The 25,972-nt window shown below is 47.9% G+C and overlaps 1 protein-coding gene across 1 annotated transcript; it reads right to left on the reverse strand.

Moving 5' to 3' along the window:
- Positions 1-1,112: 1,112 nt before the first annotated feature.
- Positions 1,113-25,737, reverse strand: Fhip2a (FHF complex subunit HOOK interacting protein 2A). The gene is made up of 17 exons (XM_051199789.1): positions 25,671-25,737; positions 20,306-20,384; positions 17,735-17,904; positions 16,047-16,151; positions 15,677-15,799; positions 12,767-13,063; positions 12,463-12,659; positions 10,689-10,803; positions 9,752-9,828; positions 9,481-9,673; positions 9,018-9,187; positions 8,585-8,725; positions 7,659-7,749; positions 6,440-6,583; positions 5,189-5,329; positions 4,250-4,353; positions 1,113-4,161 (listed from the first exon to the last, which is right to left on the reverse strand). The coding sequence occupies exons 1-17, from the start codon at positions 25,713-25,715 to the stop codon at positions 4,056-4,058; spliced, it is 2,298 nt and encodes a 765-aa protein (XP_051055746.1). The 5' UTR covers positions 25,716-25,737; the 3' UTR covers positions 1,113-4,055.
- Positions 25,738-25,972: the final 235 nt, after the last annotated feature.

Here is a 25,972-nt window from a genome sequence, read left to right on the forward strand (position 1 = left end):
CCTTTTCTGTCCCATCCATTCACCAGTTTATTTTATTTCACTTTTTTTAACGGCTGGGTAACACACTCCAAGGTATAAATGTTAACATTTTCATTATGCGTTCATCTGTCGATGGACATCTGGTTTGTTTCCAGTTTCTGGGCATTGCGGATATAACAGCAACGAACATGGTGGCAGGACGAAATGTCCTTCCGGTCGATGCCCAAGAGTGGTAAGGCTGGATCTTGAGGAAGACTGGTCTTCTCTTTCTGAGGAACCACCACTGGATTCCATACCCGCTGTCGTTTAAGATGCTGCTTTCCTTTTTAAATCTATTGGGGGAAGTAGGTAATGGGGCTCCTTGTCACTCAAACAAACCTGCCTGGTCCTTCCAATCCAATAGCCCCAATCCCTTCCAAAGCTTTCTGGGTAACAGATTTTCCTTTTGGCTGCCCACTCCCTCTTCCCAATTAAGATATTTGGACAGACACTCAAGGAAATGCGTAGGTAGGGCTGGGGTCTGTCTTAAATGTCAGCTCAAACGAAAGGTTTTTAGAAGGTTGGAAACATGATTGTTTCCTATGGCTCCCACACACTTTGGGACATGCCTGTCAAGGAGGGGCTGGCTGGGACAGGTGGAACTCACCCAGGGAACCCATCAGACCTAAGTAAGCTCTCCCACGGGCGGGCACCACAGTGACATGCTGGCTGCCTGCACAAGGCGGGCCTGCCACACCCCATCACCGCACCCCATCACCACCGGAGGGGTCCAGGAGGCCTCCTGTTCCTGGAGGAGCTACCTGAATGGTGGGGGCGGGGCTTCTTTTCTGGTGTAACAACTGCCAGGTTGCCCAGCTCAGTAAGGAGCAGCACCAGCAGGGCTCCCGGCAGCAAGTCCAACCCCAGTGGATCAAAAGGAAAGGAAACAGGGCGTGAAAGCAGGGATGGGGGGTGGGGGTGTTCGGCTGGCGGGAGGGGGATGGGAGAAGGTAGAGGGGAGTGAAGATGACCGAAGTGTGTCAAAGAATAAAAACAAATAAATGTAGAAAGAATCGCAATTTCAGACTTAGCAGTGGGTAAAATACTTCCAGTTAGAATTCAGTAAGAAAGTAAGACCATGTTTTGTTTCAGTTACATTGATTTATTTTGCCGATTTCCCGCTTAGTCCTGCATGCACTGTTAGCACAGACCCTGAAGCTGACCGCCCCTCCCCGAGGGCGGTGGGCATACAGTCATCTGAGAGCTTCTCCATCAGCGGCCACCATCAGTGACCTACACGATGTTCATAGAAAAATGTACCAAATATCCTGTTTAATGTAAACAAGGCAGGAGGCCAACAGAGTATTAGTGACAATATTTTACAGGGCCACAGGTAGGGTTATCTGTCTTAACATAGCAACAGTCATGATGACATGCGTATTTTGCAACCCCGAGTCTACAATTACCATATCATCTGTGGGTTTAGCATTTCACTGTAACTTCTGTTACACGGTGAACTTAATAACTAAATGGTAACTGTAACGTAATAAATTATAGAGACGTTACCACGGAAGTACAAAGTCATTCTATAATTTGTGCCCTGTAAAAATAAATGGAACAATCTTTACACTAGCAACAGTGTAAGCAAGCTAAGGGTTTTGGTCCATATACATATATAGACCAAATATGGTCCATATACATATATACATACATTTATATACACTCATGTACAAACACAATTAATATACAGGTAAGCCAAAAAGCTATGAATCCACTCATAGCTTCATATTGCACAGATACATTACAAGAACATTACATAGTTATAAGGTGAACACTATAATAAAAATTGGCAACGACAAATCTGATTTTTGTCAAGTGAATAATGACTCATTACTGAAAATAAACCCAAAGACTACGGTAAGGAAGTTAAAAAAAAAAAAAAAAAAACTGCACACCTATTTCCTATTTTCCCAAAGGCGAAGCAGGCTAGAGATCAGTTTGGAACTCACATGGCAACCACTGGCTAAGGTGGTGCTTTCCACCCACAGAGTCTGTAGATAACCAGAAAGGGCCGGTCTCTGAGACCTCGAGCAGAGTGAGGCGGCGGCACATGCTTCCCCTAAGTCAACTTAGTTCCATGACCTGCGCCGACTCTAGGTCTGAATTAAATATGAAAAAGAAATCAAACTCAGAAGAGCAGCAGGGTCGGCCTAGCTGGTTACGGCAACACAGGGAGCCCTATTCTCAGAAGCAGCAAGCACACACACATCACAGTTAAAGCTTTACTGAGCTCAGCTGCATGGACAGGCGCTAGTCCTGCTGGGAAGTCAAGGGCGCAGTCTGGGAGGTGACCTCATGGCTGCCACACACCTACTGAGCACAAGCAACACACTGAGGCATATCCGATACTTCTCAATGCCTCGTTTTAAATACACCTTCATCAAAGTAGACTGCAGCAACGTTTAAACCCTGAGGTGTTGTGGTGATTCTTGCACAAACTGGTCAATAAATAACAACAAAACGAACCATTTCTCATCACTCAAAGCCACAGAAGGAAAACCATGCAGGCGGCCACTGTCTCCTGTTGTTACTGATTTACTTAACGGATTTCTTGAATGGGCAAAGAAAGATTTGCATCATGTTAGAAAGGTATAGTTGTTTTGACAATGATGGTCATTATAGAACTGAAGCTATTCATAGCTTTCGGTGTTTTGTTTCTAAGTAGCAAAACTGAACTATAAAAGGCTAGTAACACAGACCCAGCAAAGTGTCAGACATGCTCTGAGCACACGCCATGAGCTGGGGCTGTACACATACATTGGGTGACGTCACAGACATGCACTCGCCACGAGTGTGGGCTGCACACACACTTGGTGACGTCACAGAGGGTGAGGCAGGCCCTCTATGGCTGAGCCTCCTAACAGTGAAGAGGAAAGGTCCTGCTGTTTAACACTTCAAGGACAAGGACTGCACCACTCACCTGAAGACTACCAAGACAGGGGGACAGGGTGGCCTGCAGCTGTGCCCTGCAACTCGGCCAACCTAGGCATTCCTGCACTCACACACACTCCCTTTCCTCAAACCCTTTAAGGTGTAAACTGAACATGAAAAGACGTTTTAAAAATCTCTCTAGAATCTCTTAAGACAAAAGGCTGGGAAAAAGATGAGAAACAAATGTAAACATTAAGAGCCCTTGGCATTCTGATTGCTGCCTAAGAGTTATCAGTCCCCACCCGGACACGACCACTTCAGTAAAAGAATCAATTATAAAGCAATTTCATAAAGCGATTCTCAGAGAGGGGATGGGGGAGGTCAAAACTCAGTATGTGTTAATTAGCTTAAAAAAAATACTATTTTAGCGAACATTGCCAATGATGAACATCAATCTAATGCGATGCAAAAAATGACAGTTTAAGTGAACTGGGAGCCACACGTGAAAATCAACCACGAACATGGCCATGTGCACAAAAGAGTAAAGGAACGTTTCTTTAAAAATATATATATATATATATTAATTAATACTTTCTTTATCATAGTAAATTGTTATCTTAGAAAAGCTGAGGAAGTTGATGTCGCTTTGCGTGTTTCATGTTCTAGACATTCTCTTGGTGGCTCCTCAACTACGGTTTCTTTTTCTCATTTACAGTATGCTTAAATATTTTGTATGATAAGAGTCTTAACTTTAAAAAGTTATAAAATTAGTGATTTTCTTTTTTTGCTGCTTATTAATACAAAAGAGTATGAGCATTAGAGTCCCAGAGGATGGCAGATGCTTTGCCGCCTGGAAGGATGTTAAAATAACAGAAACCAACAAAGGGCTGACATGGACGCCAGAGTTCTGCAGCTTTTCAGTCACTGGGGAGGAAAGGCCGTCTCCTCAAGTCCTGATTGCATCCCAGGTTTCAACAACGTGCGATTTACACAGAGCCAGGGGAAGTGACATCAGGCGCGTTCACTCGGCGGATCTAATTCACCTATGCGGTCTTCTGTCCTCTCGTGGCTGGGCATAGCTGGGTCTTTTCGGATGAAATGTACGTACACAGTAATCTGGGTTCCCAGGGACCAGGGTGACTGTGGCCAAGGCATGGTGACATCACTCATGGTGTGGAGGAAGCGTGGTATTTCACAAACGCGATGGCCGCCAGCTCCTTGCAGAACTCCTCTAAGACAATCACCCCCTCTAGCAATGTGATGTGGTCGATACTGGAAAGGACAGACAGAAAATCAGGGTAACAGCACAACGCTGAGCTGTATCAGATTTCCGGATAAAGTGTGTAAAACACCAACTCACATCGGGCCTTCGGGCTCCAAGCCAAGCAGTCGCTTTCTGACCAGAAGAAGCTTGGGGGTGAAGTCTTGAATGCGCTGAATCCGAACCATGAGGTCACCTACAACCTGCACCAAGCCAGAATTCAGCTCCCGGGTGACTCTGCAGGGGCTCTCAGACTGGGGCACCTTCCTTCCCGTCACCAAAGAACCCTAAGTGTCACTTTTATCTCTGACCAACAACTCCTATCTAATCTTCAAAACATTAATGTCAGGGCGTGAGACGACTCAGTTGGCGCGGTCTTGCTGTGCCTGTGTGGGCACTGAGTTCGGATCCCCAGCCCCCACCTATAAGCTGGCGGCAGTGGCGTGTATCTGTAACTCCGGCAGTGGGGGGGGGGCACAGGACAATCCCAGGGGCTCACTGGGCAGCCGGCCCAGCTGAAAGGGTGAAGCTGTGGGCTCAGCAGAAGACCCGGCCTCAAAGTGGCAGGGGGACACCAGACATCGACCTCTGCCCACACAGTCAAGCACACCGGCAAATACACGCGTGCAACACGGGCACATGCTCACCCACGTGCACATGTATGTGTGTGTACACTACATAAATACAACAATCTGACACTTACTACATGTATGTACGTGTACCACACACATGCTTGGCTCCTCTAGACCTCAGAATAAGGTGTTGGACGCCCTGAACTGGAGTTAGGGATGGTTGTGAGCCACCATCTGGGGACTGATTCTGGGTCCTTACAAAGAACACGTGCTCTTAACCCCTGGACCATCTCTCTGCTTCATCAATCAACAGTTTAAATGGATTTTCTTAACTCTGATGGTTCAGAGAAGAACAACTATCTGCAAGCAGGAGACGCATTCTACGTTAAACTAACTGCACACTGTAAGGTCGGACACTGACCTGGCAGCTGATTGATCCCAGAGAGTAGAGAGTTAATGAACTCACCCTGACGATCACAGAGAACAGAGATCTGCAGCCAGAGGCCAGGTTCACATAGGGATCCAGAAGATACTCGTGGATGTGTGGGTGCGGGAAGAGAGACAGCCTGGACAGCACTGAGGTCACCTGCAGGTTCACGTCGTATGGCTGAGAGGAAGCAGAACACAAACACTCATCCTGTGCTTCCCAGACGCTTCAGTGTGGCTCCTCCACAGACCCGCCCCTCCCGGCCTCTGCGAGGGAGACACGGGCAGCTAAATTAGCTGACCATGGAAGTCCGTGCACTTACTGCACAATGCTGAAACTTACAAGACACAGACACCTACAGAAAGACAGAGCTGCAGCACAGCAGACGGCTGTTTACGTAGGCGATGCCGTCAACCCTGCCAGTTTGTCAGACACAGAGGACACAGCAGCCCACCTTCCCAACAAAGCAGGCGTGTCAACTGTTAAACACAGCGGTACAATCTCAGGACCCTTCTCCATGACTCAACATGTGTGTCCCTCGCCAGGCATCTCTTGCACGTAGTACCATGACATCCCTTGAACTTCATTGTTCATCACTGTTACAGGCCGTAGATAACTTATCATAACCAGCGTTAGAGAGGATGGTGTCTTCAGAACTTCCGAAGGGGACCACGCACACCGCTAGCTCTCTCCTTCCAGGCGGACACAGGAAACTGGTGGACTAAAAACTAACTACCTCGAAAGATAGACTTTCGAGCCTGGGACAGTCAGGGTGTGCAGGACCGAGTTGAGAAGCACAAGTGGACCCTGCTTTATTACCATTCACTGGCCACAGCAAAAACCGACGGCCAAACCCTGACACTCAGAGAACGGCTGGCTGGGCACAGGCCAGGAGACGGCAGACGCGTGGATGAGCACACGTTTGGGTACAAGGTACCCTACACAGCTCCTGGCTTTCAGTTCAACTGTAGGCTTTCTTACTCACTATGAACTCATAAACACGGGGATTTTCCTTTGAATCACCCTGTTTCAAAATCCTGCCTTTCTAAAAAAGAAGGATAAAGGATTGAGTTTGAAGTATATTTTCCTAGTTATTTACAACAGAATACACACACGCACACGCACGCGCGCGCGCACACACACACAGAGTCTTCTTTAAGAGACAGTCTATTGGCTGTGGGGATTCGCAGACTATGGACACTCATCTAACAGAAAGACACGATTGGCCAGGATGATTACTTCATGAGTCAGCCACATTAATGTGAAAATCAGTGTCTTCTGATGCATTACCTGATCAAGAATTCTTCCCATTCTGTCAAATAAAACTTTCAAAAAATGTCCTTCAAAGAAGGTGGCTTCTAAGTCGCAGTTCTCCAGTGGTTTGGGGGCGACAGGCCACTCCCAGCGTAAGCAGATGGCACAGTAGTCTCGGAACTGTGGGAAAGCATTACGGATCACTGGGGAGAAAGGACAGCTCAGCTCATCAACAGGCGGCCGGCACGGGGGACACCACACAGCACGGGCACATCGAGACCGGTGGGGAAACGGCGTGTCTGACCTTGTCAAGTCTCTCCATCAGCACCTGCTTTTTCCTGTAAGGGACTGAATCCTTCGGGCATCACGGCAGACTTGGGGAACGCTCATGAGGCAAGGTTCAGAGCCAAAGCCTCAGAGGTGTGTGAGGTGTAACATGAAATGGATGACGGTGCCCCATGACAAGCATGCTTACTGTTCTTAGAACATACAGACACCAGGCATGTCACTAGGAAAGGATGGGCCAATGCTGACCCTCAGAGTCTTGTGACCACCATCAGTGATGAGAACGGAAACGGGAGAGTTAGCACAAATAGCTTGTATATAATCTGACTAGGCAGTTTCATATTGGCCAATACCTGGGAGTTTTTTTTTTTAATTTATTTTCATTTATCTAATAATTCATTCCTTATTGTGTTTAATGAAGTGTCAGTATATGATGGTGGCAATAAGAACTAGTCCTGGAAAGCAATGGTGGCACACATATGTAACCCTGGCTCCTGGGAGGCAAGCAGAGGCTCAAAGTCATAAGCAAATTCAAGGCCAGCCTGGCTAACCTGAAGCCCCACATCAAAAGTAGATAGACAGATAGATGATGGATGATGGACAGGTGATAGATGATGGATAGATAGATGACAGATGATGGATAGATGATAGACAATATATAGATGGTGGATGGATGGATAGATAAGATAGATGATGGATAGATGACAGATAGATGATGGCTAGATAGATGATAGATGACGGATAGATGATAAATAGAAAGAAAGGAAGGAAGGAAGGAAGGAAGAAAGAAAGAAAGAGAGATAGATGATTGATAGATGGTGTCAGCAGACTAAAGTCGTATTTCTCAGGTGAGATACCTCTTTTCTCTGGAGTAATGATTTCTGGTAACTGGATAGAGTAATGGGAGGGGACAATGTGTGTGCATTTTACACCCTCCCCTACCCCAAAATCAGTCAACTTTGTCACGTACCTGCCTATGAGCATCTCTGAGGTAGGTGTCATAGCCAGTGCCCTCAACATGGTAGGATGACTTTGCTTCATCTGGTACTAAACAAAGGAAACTTAAAGGGAAAGGCCACAATGAGAAGTCTCCACTGCGCTCTTATATACTAAGCATGACACTACACAGCAAGCTTAACCAGCTATAAATGCATATGGAAACTTGAAAGGTCAAAGTAACACTTTTAATAATACAATCATTACACATAATAATAATACACATTGTTCTCAGTAAAGGTTTTATTAAAAAATCATTAATCCTGTATGTAACAGATGCCTAAAAAAAACCCTTAATAATGTCACAAAATTGGTTGCTTTATTTATTAATCTCAAAAAATTAGCTTTAAGTGATTGAACTTGAGATATTTTTATGGACTGTAATTTTCACATTTGAGCCAGATGCAATTACTTTATGTCACTTGCCAGGACCAGGCGTGTCACTGACAGCATTAAGAGCAAAGATACTAGAGAAAATTGTCATGAAGAGACATTTTAGAAAAATGTAAAAACACAAACTGACAAACAAAGTTCGATACTAGCACACATGCATAGAGAGCACAATTTGCCAAACTGGTGCTTGCCAATGTAGCTGTAATTGGCAACTGTGTAATGCTGAGTTGTCTCTATCAGAACTCTGGCACACTTAACCATCACCCCTTTTTCAATTATTCTTTCCACCCTCTGCTGCCACGCCAAAGGTCGACGGCAGGAGCAGACACAGGCTGAGAGAAACCCACCCACTTCTCTACTGAGCTGGGATTTTCTCCTGGCAGCAACTGTGGCCCCAGCTCTCACTTGCTACACACTGAACTGTAGAGGCTGAACTCAGAGACATTCCCGTGAGGGCCTAAGGGCGGAGCTGCGGGTTCAGACCCAGCCAATCCCGCAGTGGCTCACCTGTTGACGATTTTATGGACTTCCGTCTTGCCATCATTTTTGGGGTGGTCTGGGCTGGCATGGGGTGAACCAATCCATCCTTGGTTTGGCAGAGTGTTATCTGGTGAAATGTCAGCAAATAATGGATCTTCCTCCAGATCTCTACGTTTAATTTAATGATGTATAAAAAACAACATTTATTATGACATTTTCTAAACCAATAGATTCTTCGCTAGATTCTGAGAAATATTACATAATCTTTCTAATACAAAGAAATATGGACTGATCTGTTTAATATGCAATTTCCCATTTAACACTAACAATCTCCAGGGCTCATTGCTACTTTTGTTAACGGGCTCAACGAGTATTTAGCATGTCCTGACATTTACAAGGAGCGGGCTAAACTCCCTGCGGGGGGAGCCCGCACACTGGCTGCTGAGATGCTGGCACTTACACAGCTCCTGCAGTCAGCCCATTCTCCACCGCATCCTTGTCTTCCGGGCATAAAGGTTTGTATTCCGTATAGTTTCTTTCTTCAAGGTTTCTCAGGACCAAGTTATAAAGGATGTGCTCGTTGGGTTTTTGTAGAAGATGCTCAAACATTCTCAGGGTCATTATGCTGATCTGAAACCAAGGTTGGCAAAAGCCTCAGACCACCAGGTGTTAAAGCCACATAAAGAGACTCGTTTGAAGGATCACATGCAGAGGCCAGTGAGCAGGCTCATGGGTAACGGGGCATGACACCAAGGGTGATTACCCGAGTTCCATCCTGGGACACACATGGTGGAGGAGAAAACCGCCTCCCGAGACCTGCCCTCTGACCTCTGCCAGTGCACCGTGACGCTGCTGCCATCGCGCTGCCGCCAAATTGATCTCAAGTACATTAAAAGACAGCATTTCAAAGATGCATGGCTTACCTCATCAGATATGTGGTCACAATGTTCGATTAACCTATGTCTCAGGGGATGCCTGCTGATTTCTGACAGGGTCTCTGGCTCCCTCTGTTCCCCGAGGATGAAGACCACCATCTCCTGAAGCAGGACGTCCGAGGTCACTTGCCGGACAATGCGATGCAGAAGAGCCGTTGACGACAGAATCCCCATCTCAGAGCTAGGTGTGGCAGACAGGCGGTCAGAGGGAGAAGCGGTGGGAAGAGCGACTACTTCTGTGAGGGGAGAGGGCACTCACGTCTGCATCAGCTGAGGTTCCATGACACCGATGAAGAACCTTTCATGGATGGCTTTGGCCAGAGCAACAGCAGCAGTCTAGAACACACCATGGACATCGATAAATCCACCTGGGCACAGAGGCCAGGACCAAACCCGGGTCCTCTGCACGAGCAGAGGTTTGCTTTTATCCCACCCTACTCTCCCCAAACTAAAAAGAACAGAGGGGGAAGAACCCCCAGTAACTTTAGCGTAATTGACATCTCCCCGTGGGGGAAGCAGAGCGGGGCCATGGCTGCCTGGCGAGCGTTGTGAAGCTCGGCCTGTGACAGACACTGCCCCCGACACTTAAAGGCACAGCTGAGACCCTTTTGGTGTCCAGGTCCATAAAGATGGCTCTGCTTCATCTTGGCTCAAGGTTAGAGAGTTCAACCTTAGTAAGTCGTAAGAACTAAAGGTCTAAGGCGTGGCTATCGTGGGATGTTTGATCTTGGCCTTGGGTGTCTTATCTAAATAACAACAGACTTGGCATGAGGTGTGGTTACTCTTGACTCTCAAGGCCAGATAAAGAGAAATTAAATCCAAGGTGTGGTTACGGAATCCTTGGAGAATTGGGGAAGAAAGTTTGTTCCGTGTACACGATAAAGAAGTCTTTTTGCCATGCCTCCCTTTTGGTTAGGGTATTTAGGACTGGTGAAGAATAAACTTGGGGCCTTCAATATCCCCTGGATTGCCCTCCCAACTCTATCCTGTGTCTCTGTCTCTTGCTTAGCGTCTTTACCAGCCCTTGCTCAATCCACCCGCTCCCCCCCCCCCCCAGGTACAGACCGGGCTACGGACATACGGTGCAGCAAGACGGGGTTACTACAGAGGGCGACCCTATTTTGGAATACTGATTCAAGTTTTACTTAATAAACAATACATTTAAAAACTATCCACAAACAACAAAGCATTCAAACCTTCTGTGCTTCCTTGATGAGCTGATCACAATAATCAAACCAGGAAAGAAATGAAATTAAGGCTCGTTTCCCTGGGAAAGCCGATGCATCTTCTTTATGGCTATATGAGTCCAACCTGCAGGACACAGGGACAAACTGAAACCAGGGCAGTGCACACACAGCCCTTTGCCTCACAAGGAGAAAGGGGCACCTGAATGAACTCAGCCCTTACACAGAGCAGTGCTGGACCCCAGCCAGAGAGGTCAGGAGACAGGGGCAGGAGGTGTCAATGATGGGAGATGTCATTCTGTAAATACGTTTTCTCTTACTGGCTAATGAATAAAGTATTGTTGGCAAATAGGAAGGCAAGATAGGAGGGACTAGAAGACAAGGAGGATTCTGGGAGAGGTAGGACCAAGAGGAGTAAGGACCCTCTCTCTGCTAAGACCGTGTAAAAACACATATATTAGTAATTATGGGTTAATATTTAAGACAGACCTAGCCAATAACAAGCTCTAGACACTGACAGCTTTATAACTAATAAGAGTCTGTGTGTTATTTTGGGACTGATGCAGCTGTGGGACCAGGCTGGTGGAAACTGCTTGTAACATGTCCCTTCAGATAAAAGCTGTAAATCAGCTCTCTCCTTAGGTGGGAGAGGCTGATACAGAAAACCATCCAACACCAGGGACTTGGCCAAGAAGATAGCGGAAGACCTAGGGAACGGAAGGTCTACCAAAGCAGACAGTTCTTTCTACCCTAAAACGCAATGGGCTCATGACGGTAACGAGGGCAGCATGGACAGTCGAAGAGGGAGCTGGACAAAAATGGCAAAAGGTAAATAGACTGGAATACTAGGCTGATCGTAAACTGAGCTCAATGAATTTAAAACAGAAGGGGCTTAATGAGCTCAGTGGGGAAGAAGGCAGGGGTGGTCCTCGGAGGAGCTGGGGAGAAGGTGTGAATATCATCAAAATATTCTGTATCAAGTTCTCAAATAGTTAATACAAATATTTAACTTTTAAGAACAATGACAGTATTAGGCTGCTGGTAGGTGGCATGTTTGTTAATACTTTCTAATAGTTGCTTTTATTTTAAAACAGTTTATAATTTTTGAAGATTTTTATTTTTAGTGCTTGTGTGTGTTGTGTAGACGTGTACGTGTGAGTGCAGGCTCTGTGGAGGCTTGAAGAGGTGATCCCTGGAGTTAGAATTACAGGCAGTTGTGAGCTGCCCTGTGCGGATGCTGGGAACCGAACTCTGGGCTTCTAGGAGAACAGTGTGAGTTGTGAACTTTGAGTTGCCTCTCTAGGTCAAAAATCCTGTTTTCTATTGAGAAGACAGTGGATGAGTATGAGAAGAAGTCTACAGTGAAGCCACAGGACCCTAACCCGTCTAGGGCAAGGGGAAGTTACAGTTCCAGGCCAGCCTGGTCCATAAAGCAAGCCCCAGGCCAGCCAAGGCTACAAACCGAGACCCTGACTCAACAAAACAAAACAGAAGTCCCTTTTCTAAAGATTTCTGTTGTTAACATAACAACCAGTTACTGATCTTGACGTAAACCCTATAATGGGCAAAATAAAAGGAGCTGGACTCCATAACCCTGGGCTGTTCCTACACCACTTTGTCACCCCTAAGTGACGCATACAATATGAGTCTCAAGAAAACACTCCATTTAGTGATGACAGTCGAGCTGACTTCTCACAACTAAGCATCCCTGTCTCCGTAAAGCAGAAGACAGCTGCAGAGCACGGGCACACAGGCGGGCCCTGCGTGGGAATGCAGTGGCGCTTACCCCCAGTTAACGGCCTCCACAGTCTCAATGTCTAAGGGGTCCACTGACTGAGGTAGGGCCTTGTACAGGGAGGTGAGCCTGCCAGTCAGCAGCTCACTCAGGCAGGTGCTCTGAGCAAGGCACTTGGCAGCCGCGGGCTCCGGCAGACTCACCAAGAGCATCAAGCCCTCGCAAGCCTTCACGGCTATCCGGCCGTCCTGAGAAAGAACACACGTGTTATCTGCAGAACTAAACAGGAAAGGATTCAGGGTTCCTTATCAGGGGAGGAAGAATCTTGTTTGGGGAGAGCAAGTCTGTGACTCACAGGGCTCCTCGTCAGGGTCAACAGAGAATCCACTAAGTTGTAATCCTGCTTTGGAGGAAGGGCAGAGGCCTCCGGCAGTGAGGTGACATTGAGGTCGTCCAAGCTTGCAGACAGGTCATCCATCTGGTGAGGGAGCGCATCCTCCGATTCTGTGTGCCCCACCCCAGGAGCACCTGACAGCTCCTGAGGCTGGAGGCTTAGGCTGCTGTCCGCTGACGCAGGGTCCTGACTCTTGGGGGCATCTTCTGAGGTGACACTCAGGAGGCTTCCTCTGGAAGCCAGCGACTTCGACTTGTTCTGGAAAGGAAAACAAAAACCATGCTACAGGGTGAGGGCTGAGGGCCTCCTCAAGTGGACAAAGCCCAGCTCATACAGAAAACGGCCTCCTCCTTCCTTTCTGGCGTGCTGGCGATCACAGGCAGCGCCTCACTCGGCTACACAAGCTCCCGCCATCCCTGTGAGCTACATCTCCAGCTGCAGAAGATTTGGGACTAGAGGTGCTGCTGATGTTCGGGAGGCCCCACTGAGCTGTGCCTCCAATCCTTTCTTCAATTATTTATTTGGAAACAGGGCCTCATTTAGTTGCTCAGGCTAACCTTGAACCCAGGCAGGTCCTGAAATGGCAACCCTACCTGAGCCACCAAGAAGCCTTCCAGTAGCTGCTGTGTCACATCTGTGCCATGAGGCCCAGCATTCCAGGTGGCGGTAAGTGTTGCATTAAATGGAAATGTACAGAAATGTACAGACTCAAACACATTTTAGATGTGAAACTGTAGTCACGTGAAGTTACTGGCTTCCTACAAGCATCTGGCTCTGACCACACACTGAGGGACATTGGCCACAGGTACCCGACTACGAAAAGCTCCAGGACTCACAGGTGCCAGCTGCGGCTTTCTTGGTTACTTAGTTATTACAGAGACATCACCTCAATGTTGACCCCACTAGGGGAGGATGCAAAACCTCCAAAGTTCAGAGGTTGCCAGCATTAGACCTGAGGTTTCCACGGGAGCCTTAAACTTTCCTCAATCTGTAAGAACTTTTTACTAACGATTTTCAAAAATCTTAATGTCTGCTTAGGAAAACATGAGAAACTACTCTGAGGACATTTTTATTTGTGTCTCGGGATTCCATTTGCTTGCCACATCCACACACACAGACTCTTAACTGTCTTAACTGGAGGAAATCCTAAGTTCCAAGGCAAAATATGTCTTGCTTCCCATTTGGCATAGAACAGAAATCGAATTATTTGCAAGGTAAAGTTCCCCTGACGGCAGACTCACCACAGGCCGGTCACCACAGGCACGAGGAAGGCTGAACTGACTCATAGCCGTCCTCCCCAGGACGGTCCTCAGAAACCACTGCCATTTCACTAGCCCAGTCTTGAGACACATGAGCTCGTGGCACACAATCCAAACAACTCCGTGTAGTGAACAACTTGCCAACTGCCCACCACACCCACAGCATGTGGTACTTTACAAGAGCATCACTGGGGCCAGCGAGATGGCCCACAGTCAAGGTGCTTGTGACCTGAGTTTGATTCCCAAGACTCCACAGTGGAGCAAACCAGTTCCTACAACTTGTCCTCTGACCTCCACACCAATACCTCGGCTATGCTGAGAGTTCTAAGCCAGCCTGGGCTACTCAAAAATGAGTGCCAGCCATGCATGCAGGCAGAGGCGGAAAGGAACCTCAAGATCAAGGCTAGCCTGGTCGACTCGGCATGTGGGGGCCAGCCTGGACCACACAGTGAGATACTGCCTCAAAACACGAGCAAGGGGAAGAAACCTCACGGGCAGCCAAACTAACCTATTTCTTACACAAGCATTAAGAACAAAAGAACTATAATGCGGCCCAAGTAACATATGTTTGGAAATCCAGATTCTCGACTAACAGAACCGCTGAAAACGAAGACGGATAACAAAGGCAGACAATAACAGGAAACAGGCCTCCAGCAACCTAGTGCCTCTCACAGAATCAAAGCCACGCAACTGCAGCCGAGGCCTGCCAGCCTGCAGGAACACGGCAGACAGGAACCCAGATCGTTCAACAACAGAAGACAAAACAATACATTAGAATGGCAAGCACCGGGAACCTCACAACACCCTGTGACAGCAGGTCCACAGGCTGACAGGGAGCCAGCACACAACAGATCCACCCTCCCTAAAACACCCCTCAAGGTTCACTGCTGAGAAAACGCGGCCCGGGCAGCGCGAGGCTGTTAAAAGGCTAAGGTTCCCAGCTCCCACCACAGGGGGGGGGGGGGATTTGAGGGGGGGCGCTGCCTACAACCCCTGCACTGGAGACACACGGTCCCTGGGGCTGGCCGGCCACACAGTCTGTCCTAATTGATGAACTCCAGGTTCAGTGAGAATCTGTCTGTCTGTCTGTCTGTCTCTCTCTCTCTCTCACACACACACACACACACACACACACACACACACACACACACGTTTACATATGTAAACATACATTTAAAAAAAATCTAAAAAAAAACCCCAAGGGAAAAAGAAAGTGAACAAAAGCAGAAAGTAGACACACTTTATTTCCCTTTTTAAAGCTGTAAGAAAAATATCAATTAAAACAAACCATATCTTGGGCATGGCTATAAAAGTAGTACAAGGCACTGCAGCCAGCCATCCAACAGGGAACAGGGAAAGGAGCTGCTGGTACAGCCTGGCCTCCCCTGCACCCTCTGGCTGTCTCCCCCCCCCCCCCTCGCTCCCGGGCTCAGAGTTTATCTGGCTCAACTGCATTCCTTGAAATTCTCTTTCCATGGTGATTTCAAGTTGAAACAAACAATGATCTTAAATGAAAACTACTCCTGGTAGGCAGAACCTGCAGACCTGAATTGCTCCTGAGGACGCAATTTCAATTTTAGAAGGAGCTGTGAGCCCAGGAAGTGTAGCGTACCTCCAGAAAAAAGTTAACCAAGTAGGGGTCCTGTTTCAGCTTAGCACACACGATGCACAGGAACTGAATCTCTTCATTTTCCGTTGGCGTTGCAAGGACCTCGCCACAGAGTCGAATTAATTTCTGTCAAAAAATTGTTTTAAACTTGAAAACCCTGTGACATTATGGAGGTAAAGTAAAAAGAAAATGTACAGAACTTTACAGAGAAAGATAAATATGGTGAGATATAAAAAACAAAACAAAAATGTTTGCTAATGTCCATGTTATTAGAATAATTTCCTCCATTATTTTTACTCCTAGAAAAACAATTCAATATTACTTGTATACAGAGTTCAATGTGCTTTGAATCTGAAGTCAGGGAGGTGGATACCTGCACAGGCCTGTGTACGTTGATGTGTGGAAGCAGCGGCTGCCGGATTCTTCCTAGAAGCTTTGTGTAGAACAGTAAAACCTGCTGCTTCATCCCCGGAGGACACTGGACACAGGACAGAAAATATAGGCAGAATTTCACAGCAGGACAGAACAGGTCTGTCAACACAGCCCCCCTCAGACTCTGTCATAACGAAATTTCCCATGGATACTCATGACTGACATTCTAGAAACACAGCTATACACCTGAGACAATGCAGGGCACATGGGCCTCAGGCGATTGATCACACACCACGGCGAGCATGCACTATCGAGACCGGCATGCTTCAGGCCCCGCCAGACTGGTTACCGCTGGGACAACACGGCCCAAGAGAGCAGACTCCCTGCCAGACCAAGGGCGTATCTTGCTACTTACAGCAACGAACAGGTTATAACTAACACACAGACATTAATGAAAGGAGATCTTGTGCCCTGACTCCTTTAAGCTAACTGCAGAGATGCTTGGATTTTAAGCGCCACAAGGGACATTACTAGGAAGTTCTTAAAGCACGCTGGCTACTTTGCTGAAATGCAGTGATGCTGATGATCACTCTGGATTATAGGGACATGAGCCGTCACATGCCCTGTGATGAAGTGGGTGACACAGTCATGAGACTTGTGTGTGTCTGGGGAGCATCGCATACTGCTATCTGGTAACAGCCTAAAATAGAATCTTCAGCACAATGACCTTTATGAGGGGACAGCTACCTTACATTACTCAGATAAAATGCTAATGATATTTATAATCACTTGTATCAGAAGTAAATCTACTAGCAGTACAGTTGCTACCATCTTGCTGAAACATCAAACTAATTCAATTCAGGGTCATAAAACCCCTCACTCCAAAGGATGGGGGCAAGGGAGCAGGACAGGGTTCATGTTATTAGGGGGCAGATTCGCTCCTTAGAAAAAGGTGTACGTACGCAAATGCACCTCAAATAATTTGGGTATCACATAGACGTTGTCAAAAAAATTGGTCTTTAGTATGATTTACAACTACGTGGTATTAAAACGACTATCATTTCATTTTAGCTTTTCACATCACAGAAATTCACACAACCAAAGTTTCTGAGGTCACACAGAAGTACAGGTGTGCACTGGGCAGCACTAGGCAGCTTGTAAACACTACAGTGTCCACACCATGACAGAACCAGCCGACACATTCTCAGAACATGCCCTTGTTGCTAAGGATGCGTGGATTTGAAGCTCTTGTGGCAAAAAAAAAAAAAAAAAACCCTGTTTCTGCTGTAATATTAGATTTGCAAAGACTTTTCAAAATTCAGTAGGCTTAAAATTTGCACTGCATCCACCATGAAGACTCAGAGTGCCACAATAACCAGAGATATTTTAGCACCCCAGCCTCTCACAGGACAACTGTCTGTCCTTCACATTCCCTGCGGTTGTGAGCACATGTACTTGAGTTTATCCTCACAAACGTCACCCTGGGATTCTAAGCAGCTAAGCAGGAGTGTGGTCCAGAGCTCTGGTGGCTCTGCTCTTTCTATGGATGTCCTAGCTGCACAGGACACACACATCCCCCATCTCCCCAATCTTAGGCCAACCACCCCACGTGTCATTCCTATCTTGTATTTGAACTGCCCGCCTGGAGCTTTGCCTGTATTACATAGGGGAGAGGGGTCAGGGACTTACGTCTGCTTTCCCTAAGGTGTACAACGTCTCCAAGATCTTGTGGTGGAGCAGGTATTCCATACACGGCCCCGTCTCTCCAGATTCTCGCTCACTCTCTTCTTGGACCAGTATGTCTAACATCTGATCCAGGTGGGACGGAATGTTCGTATCAGTCACTGGGGCTTTATCATCTGAACAATAGAAAATTCATCATCAAATACTCGAAGAGCTTCCTAAACTTCCTGTGCACAACTACATTGGCCTCCTTGCCCCCATTCCAACCCGACTGAGCCGAATTCTGAACCAACTCACAGTGTGGCTATCCTTGTTAGAAAGAACACAGCCAAACTGTGATCCACGGCCTGGAACATGTCAGTGAATGCTCCTCTATTATCGTTTAGAAATGGTCTCTGAGTTCTGTGCCCTAAATGATTAATGTTCCCGTGCTCCCCAAAAACACTTCTGTCTGAAGTACCCCATGCTCTCCTCCTACGCAGGGGCTCTGACCACTTAGAGCCCAGGTCAGCCCTTGCCCCCTCCGACTCCCTTTCTCTCCATTGTCTACCTATGCCAAGACTCTACCTAACTCAGCATTTGGCCCTCCCTAGCTAATGCGCACACTTGCTTTTGTTACTAGATAGACAAAATCCTTTAAAGCAAGAATGCATTTTCTTAAAGGCCCCAAAAAAGTAAAACAAACTAAAACAAAACAAAACCCACAAAAGCTAACAGTAATATTAAAAGGTGGCTCTTCTCAAAAACAAAAACCAAAAAAAAAAAAAAAAAAAAAAAAAAAACCCTCTGCAGGTTGGCTGCTAAGCACTCAGTGCAGGTAAATTTACTTTAAATCTGAAGGGCCACACCCCAGCCTCCACTTAAGTACAGCAGCAGCACAGAGGACACACGCAGAGGAGACTACATGGAAGGACTAAAGTATGCTTGGTTCGCTAATCCTTAACGCTAATCTCCCATGTCCTGCTCCTCACCGATTAGAACAGCGCAGCCAGGAGGTAATTTATAAGGACAACGGACGGACAGCCGACTGCTGGCTACTCTGCCCTCTGCCCTGTCTCCACGGGCAAATCTCCAGAGGTCAGGCCCCCACCTGAGTAGCTTTCTCTCTTCCCCACTTAGTGGTACTCTCCAACAAACAACCCTTACTCTGGTACCTGCCTTTTCCTCCTCTGGATCCTCTGAAACTTATCTGTCCCTCCCTCCCTCCATCTCCTTTTTAAAATGCTGGTGCTAGAACCCAGCACCTAACTCATGCCAGGTGAGTGCTCTTCGGGGATATTGGGGAGGTGGCTCAGTGGGTAGAGTGCTTGACACTCAAGCATGAGGACCTGGGTTCAAATCCCAACACCCACTTGCAAACGACCCCAGTGGTTTGGGGAGGGAGAAGACGGGTCGGTATCAGGAAGCTGCTGGCCAATCAATCTAGCCAATCAGTGAGCTTCAGTAAGAAACAGTGTCTCAAAAAGTAAGGCGGAGGGCCAACAAGATGGCTCAACAGGCAAAGGTGCTTGCCGTACAAGCCTGACGACCCAAGTTCTATCCCTGGAGAGAACCAACCCCACAAAGCTGTATTCTGACCTCCACACATCCACCAAGGCATGCTTATTCATATCACACACACTCACACAACACACACATACCACACACGCACGCACGCGTGTGCACACACATTCACACATCTCTCACACACACACTACACATCACACATCTCACACACACATCACACACCACACATACACATCACACACACATCACACACACATGTCACACACACACACTCACACATCACACACCACACATACACATCACACACACATCTCACACACACTCACACATCACACATCTCACACACACACACTCACACATCACACACATATCTCACACACACATCACACACACACATCACACACACACACACACACACACGTGAGGGGGAACGACACAGGGGACAGAGGAAGAGGAAGACTGAGGATGCCCGGTATGGTCGTCTGTCCCCCTCACGGCCCCCTCAGGCCTCCTTACACAACACTCCTCAGGAGAGTAAGCCACACACATCTATACATCTCCTACCCAGTGTCTCCTGACTTTAATCACTGATCATCTTTCCTCAGTGACACTCAAGAACACCAGCGAGGGGCTAGACGGACGGATCACCAGGAAAAATCACTCAGTGACGGCCCCTCCAGACAGACACGGCCGAGGGCAACGCAGTCTTGTCTAGACTGAAGTAGCCATCTGCACACACCCAAACACACACCGCCACCCCCATCCTGCCGGCTTCATGTCCCCTTAACACAGTGGACACTCACACAGGTGCTTCCGTTTACTGTGTCCCCGCCCCCAGTCAGTGCTCCTTCAGGGCAGGAGCAGCTGCCGACTGCTGCGTGAGAGAGAGAGAGAGAGAGAGAGACTGTCTACTCAGTTCCCAGACACCATCTAGACTGGTGCCCAACACAGAAGATGTTCAAAGGGGCCAACTACAATGACCCTAAAAGAGGAACCAAAGGTAAAAACTTCTCAAAGTAAAACATCTGAAAACCCATCTTGCAGCAGACCATAGGCATGAACGCTCCTTACCTGAAGTTTCTATGTAGTAATGGGTAATAGCCTTCCAGTGATAAACAAAATCTTCTTGTAATGGAAGAGACGGTGCAAGCTACACAAACACAGAAGACCACAGAGAGTGAGACATTAAAAACTCTGCAAACTTCAACATCACACTTGTCTGTGATGCAAGAGAGGCGTCAAAATGAGGGGACATTATGTCAGATACCAAATAAAATCAAAATGAACTGACTCCAACGAAGCAAAGTGATTTATTAAGAAAACCACCTTGATCAATACTATTATTAGACTACAGCACTCAACTTCCCCCCATCTCTGTTATCACATGGCTTCAAACGTGACTAAACCAGAGCACCATTACTCCATGACTGAGGAGACCGATGGCAGAGGTCTTTGTACCTGGGACTTTGGAAGGGGAAAGGGCGATGAGTAGCTGGCAATGGCTTACACATCAGCGCAGCAAACACACAGCACCGAAACATGCCGTCATAATCAGATTAAACTGCCCCTCCCCCTTCCGCCCTCCCCCCGACTCCCCGTGGCTCTATGACGTATATCTTTTTTCTTTGTAAGCCTGGTTCAGGCAGTGTATATTTTAAACAAAATAACTACACAAACCATTACCAATTCAAACTCTACCAAATGTGTTGCATCGCAATCTCTGAAACACACTTGGTTAGTTCTAAGGCCAGATGTACAGCCCTCCAGCCACCTTGCTGCAAGCAGACCAGCATTAGAATGCATGTTAGATGGAAGAAAGGGGGAGGGAGAGGGATGGGGCACCCTACAGGTGTCTTCACTGCTGGAAGTACAGCTCTGACCCTCTGACCCGCAGTGGTAGAGGCTGACAGGCTAAACAGCATCTCATGCTCCTTCTTGAAGCGCCCAGAGCATCTGTCCAGCCCTTCAAGATGGGGCCAGCTGTGACATCTACAAAGCTCACACTTGAGAATGCAGCTTTTTTTGAGTACACATATGTACACACACAAACAGGCACACACGTGCACACACCTTCAGCAAGTCTTAAGAAGTCTATGGTTTTGTGTTGGGACAAATTCACTGCTTCCCACATCTGCAGGCTGGGGTCACCCACCAAACGACCTGCTGTCAGATCTCTCCTACACTTCCACTTGTATTGTGTTGACCTTTTGGTTTCCCAGCTAGTGACCTTGAAGTTGACAACTCCGTCAACACAATTTCTTAACTCTTGTGCAACTATGGGTCAGTCAGACATGTTAAGTGGCTCAGTTTACAAGGTGAAATGCATTCATGGAAAGAAAATGGAACCGAAGAATTTCAAGCCATCGTTAGCTTCTTAAAGCTGATCCTTCCTACATTTGCCTGTGTGCAGAGTACTTGACGAAGAAGGTGGAAATATCCAGCGCAGCTGTGAAAGTGTGGGCAGACAGCTAAGCTTTGCTTGGCTTCAGGGAGTTACATTGACTAAAATGGGGCAGACCCGGGAGGAGATGGTTGGGTTTTAACGCAGTAACTATCTCACCTTTTAGGTGGTTACACAGTATCCTTCCCCTCAGCAGCCCCACGGCGCAGGTATCCAGCCTGGAGGCTCTGCCAGGTGTGCATGGGTAGCCTTGCCATAGAATGCCAGCAAATCCCAGGCAGGATGGCGCTATCAGGCCAGTGCAGGAGGGAAAGGGTGGATAAGCAACCATCTCATTCAAACACGAACATGTGTCTTTGTGAGACTCAGGTCAACTTGCCTTTTCTGTCACTAACATGCAAACGACCTGTTGGCATTGCGTGCAACACTCATCCTCTGAAAGGGATGTGTAAGTCAATAGCAGGAGATTGTAATTTAACTTTTTCGTATTCGGAGATTAAAGTCTCAGAACTCTCATCTCTATGGCCACCCCAAATTGCCAGGATACCTATCTGTGACTTCCTGTTCACCTCTTTTGGACTTCCTGTTCTCCTACCTAGGACTTCCTGTTACCCTATCTGGAACCCCCTCCTCTCCACTTTGAAGTGCCGCTACTCTGAGGCTCCCTTCTAGCCCTGACCCCCAACTCTTAGCACCGTTTAAATGCTTCTCTCTCTTAGGCTGGGCCTGGACAAGGGCTGGGGTGGTACCATCCTTTTCGTCACTTAGACTCCTGGCTTCAGCTCGGTGATGGCGCGAATAGCAAGGATGAAGGATGGGTGGCCCAGCAGGTGCCAACATTCGATGCGGCGCACTGTGAGGTTGGTTAAGCGCTGCACCAGTCAGGCACACCAGACCAGTGAGCATTCACGGGCAGAGCTCTGGGTCAAACCCAGGGCCTTGCTGAAACCAGCGCTCCATCAGGCCACACCCCCAGCATGCTATTTACGGTTTACATTACAGCTGGGTCTCACTGTATATCGGAGGCAATCCTCCTGCCTCAGCTGCCTGAGTGCTGGGATTACAGGAGTGTGCAACCCCCGCGCCATGCCCAGCCTAAAACGGTGCTAACTTTTTCTCATTTGGAGTTCCACCAGAGGCCAAAAGGCCAACAGGTCAGCTGACTTGCCTTAGGTAACAGTGCTTTTTGCTAGAAACCTGGATACACAATACACTAAAGAACCTCCACCAACAAACAGGACAAGACCTTCCAGCCACCACCTCTGCTTTAAAAGTCAAAAAGCACATTCCAGAAGATCTTTTAGAGTGCCCCTTTCTACCCAGAACTTGTTTTGTCTTTGATTTTGAGACAGGGTCCTCTTGTTGTCCCAGCTGGCTTAAAACTCACTATGTAGTGGGCCTTGAACCCCTGGCCCTCTGGCTTCCAGCTCCTGGGGTTCCAGGGACTCCACAGGCACCTAGCATGCATCAGGTTCATACACATACATGCAAGCAAACTCACACATATGAAATAAAGTAAATCCAAAAATATTAAAAATTAAATAAATAAACAAAACCTTAAAAGGGGAGGCACCTGCTGGTGTCTGACCACCTGTGTGTAATTCCCTAGGACTCACATGGCGAAAGGGAAAGATGTCCTCAGACTTCCACCTGATCGAGTAAAATGGTGACACACACACACACACACACACACACACACACACACACACACACACGATAAAAATGTTCAGGAAAGGCTGGGGTTGGGGTAGAAGACTGTGATACAATGTCCCCCTAGCATTTTCCAAGGCCCTGAGTTAAATCCTCGACACCAGAAACTAAACAGGAAACAAAGCACCAGCCTGGGGTCCCAGCTCTTGGGAGGCTGGGGCAGAAAGAGGAGGAGTTCAAGGTTATCTTTGGTTATTTAGCAAGTTTGAGGCCTGGCCGGGACCTTGACTCAAAAACAAAACAAAAACCCCTAACTCCTTACCTAACCTCATCTAGATAAATGTAAATCAGAGAAGGCTTATGTGACTGAATATGGACACTCAGACATGACAATACCAAACGGCCAGGAAGGACGGAATAGCGCTGAAGATACAGGCAATGGCAACTGAGAAGGGACCCAGTCACCTGCAGGGCCCGGGCTCCCTCCCTCACACTCTGCAAACCCAGATGAGCCTCTTCACTGGAATGTGGCATCAGAGCATACTTAAGGAATGAGAAGACTTGTTTAAGGATTAAAAACAAGCAAAAAAGTTAACATAACCAGGAACTAATCTTTGGAAACAATTCAACTACCAAAGGATGGCTAATTTATCATTACCTAGGAGTTTTTCTCAGGAGAATGTTGAAGGGGGCATCAAAAAGACACACGAGACCAAGTCTATAACCTCAGTCCATGGGATTCAGAAAGATTTACAACTCTAATCTGTTAGCTGACCCCCCCCCCCAAAAAATCAATATTTGATTTTTTTTTCCCCTTTAAGAAGTCATGTGAATTTGAAAGTGATTAGGTCAGGGCCAGCCTGGGCTACATGAGACCCCATCTCAACAAAAAAGCAAAGGGGAGTCAATCAGACTTCAGGAGATGTACTTTCTCTTGGTAAACAAGCACTGAGCAAACAAACCTGACATTTCCACAGGCCACACATTTTCTCCAGCCCCCCCTCCCCCACCCCCCTGTAAACCCACTCTCAATGAGACACCGACCACAGCTGACCAGTGTCACTCAGTAGATGTTAATGATACATGCAATTATAAAAAGATTACAACAGAAAACACAGGCCTTAGGACAAAAAAACGAGTCTATAAACCAAAAGCCCTGGCTAGGTTTGGTGACATGCCTAGAACTTAACACGCCAGAGGCTAAGCCAAGGAGTTCAAGGCCAGCCTCGGAAACTTGGTAACACTAGATCTCAAACAATAAAACAGAATAAATAAAATCCAGTGGGAGAGCTTTTGCCTAAGAACGTGACTGGCCCCAGGGTTTAATCCACATGTTATTCCTAATTATCTCTTATTTATCATTATGTTGTTTGATGATTCTTTTGTCTACGTATAATTCAAAACATCAGTATAACTGTTGTTAAAATTTCTAAATTATGTTACAAATGCTGCTGCAGGTTGACTCTATATTAAGCAGGAAAAGTAAAAGCTGTGTCTTGGAGCCCTGTCCTCTCCACCCATATGTCAACACTGCTCCTCAACTGTCCCCCCCCCCCCTTCTTTCCTGGTTTTCTGTGTCACCAAGGTGGGGGGGGGGTCAAAAACAAAAGATGTAAACTCCTCGTACTACGTAACTGGCACTTGTATTAAAGTTTTGTCTCCATAAGTGAATAATTTTGTTAGCTGACCCTTAACATCGCCATGGTATTTGATTTTTTCCCCCTTTAGAAAGTCGTGCCTGTGAAGTTGAAAGTACTATTATTAAGTCATTCTCAACACGTAAACAAAATGCCATTTTTTTTTTAAAGATGAGCAAGCACTAACTTTCTTCACACAAGGTAATACTCAACCCAGAACCAGCAAGTAAAATAAAGCAACGGTCTGTGCTGAGCAAGGCGTTCTCTTTTGGGGTTCTTGGGGGTCTGTTAGATCTGAGTGACGTCCCTCTGTGTCCTTTAAGACCAGCCTCAAAGCACCGCGGCCGCAGGCTGCACCCAGAGCGTCCGGGAAGCGCATTATTACAGAATAAAGGGGAAACAGAAGGCGTGAGCCGGGCGATCGCGGACCCGCAAACTCCTGCAGACCCATCACCGGGGTCCGGCCGAGGCGAGCCACCGGGCCCGAGCGAGCAAGCCAGCCAGCCAGCACCGGCGTGGCCGGGCCCCGCGGTCCCACCGCTCCTCTCCCACCCGCACCGGAGCCAAAGCAAGCCCAGGCCCTGCCCGCCGTTCCATTGTCTGGCGCGGCGCTGGCCCCTCGGGCCCGGGGGTTAACGGCCGGGAGGCCCGGGAGCCGCCCGGTCCCCGGCGGGCGCAGGCCTCCCCGCACCCCGCAGCGCGATCGGCCGTGCCTCCCCGGCCCCGCCGCCCGCCCGCGCGGCCTCACCGCCTCCACGGCGTGCTGCAGGATGGACGTGAGCTTGGAAAACATCCTGTCCCGGGACTGCAGCAGCCTCTCCCGGGACGACCTGGAGAGCTCCTCGATGCGCCGCCGCCGCCCCTGCTGCGGCTGCCCGGGCCGCTCCAGAGTGAAGGCGGGTGCGGGCGGGAGCGGAGCGCGGAGGGCGAGCGGGAGGCGCGGGGCCGCGGCGGGCGGCTCCGAGGTCACTCGGCTGGGACTCGGGGCCGGCGGAGCTCGGCGGCGGCGGCGGCGGCGGCGCGGACACCGTGGCAGAGGCTCGGGCTCTT

Source organism: Phodopus roborovskii, unplaced genomic scaffold (genome assembly GCF_943737965.1).
Source record: "Phodopus roborovskii unplaced genomic scaffold, PHOROB, whole genome shotgun sequence".
Classification (NCBI taxonomy): Eukaryota; Metazoa; Chordata; class Mammalia; order Rodentia; family Cricetidae; genus Phodopus; species Phodopus roborovskii.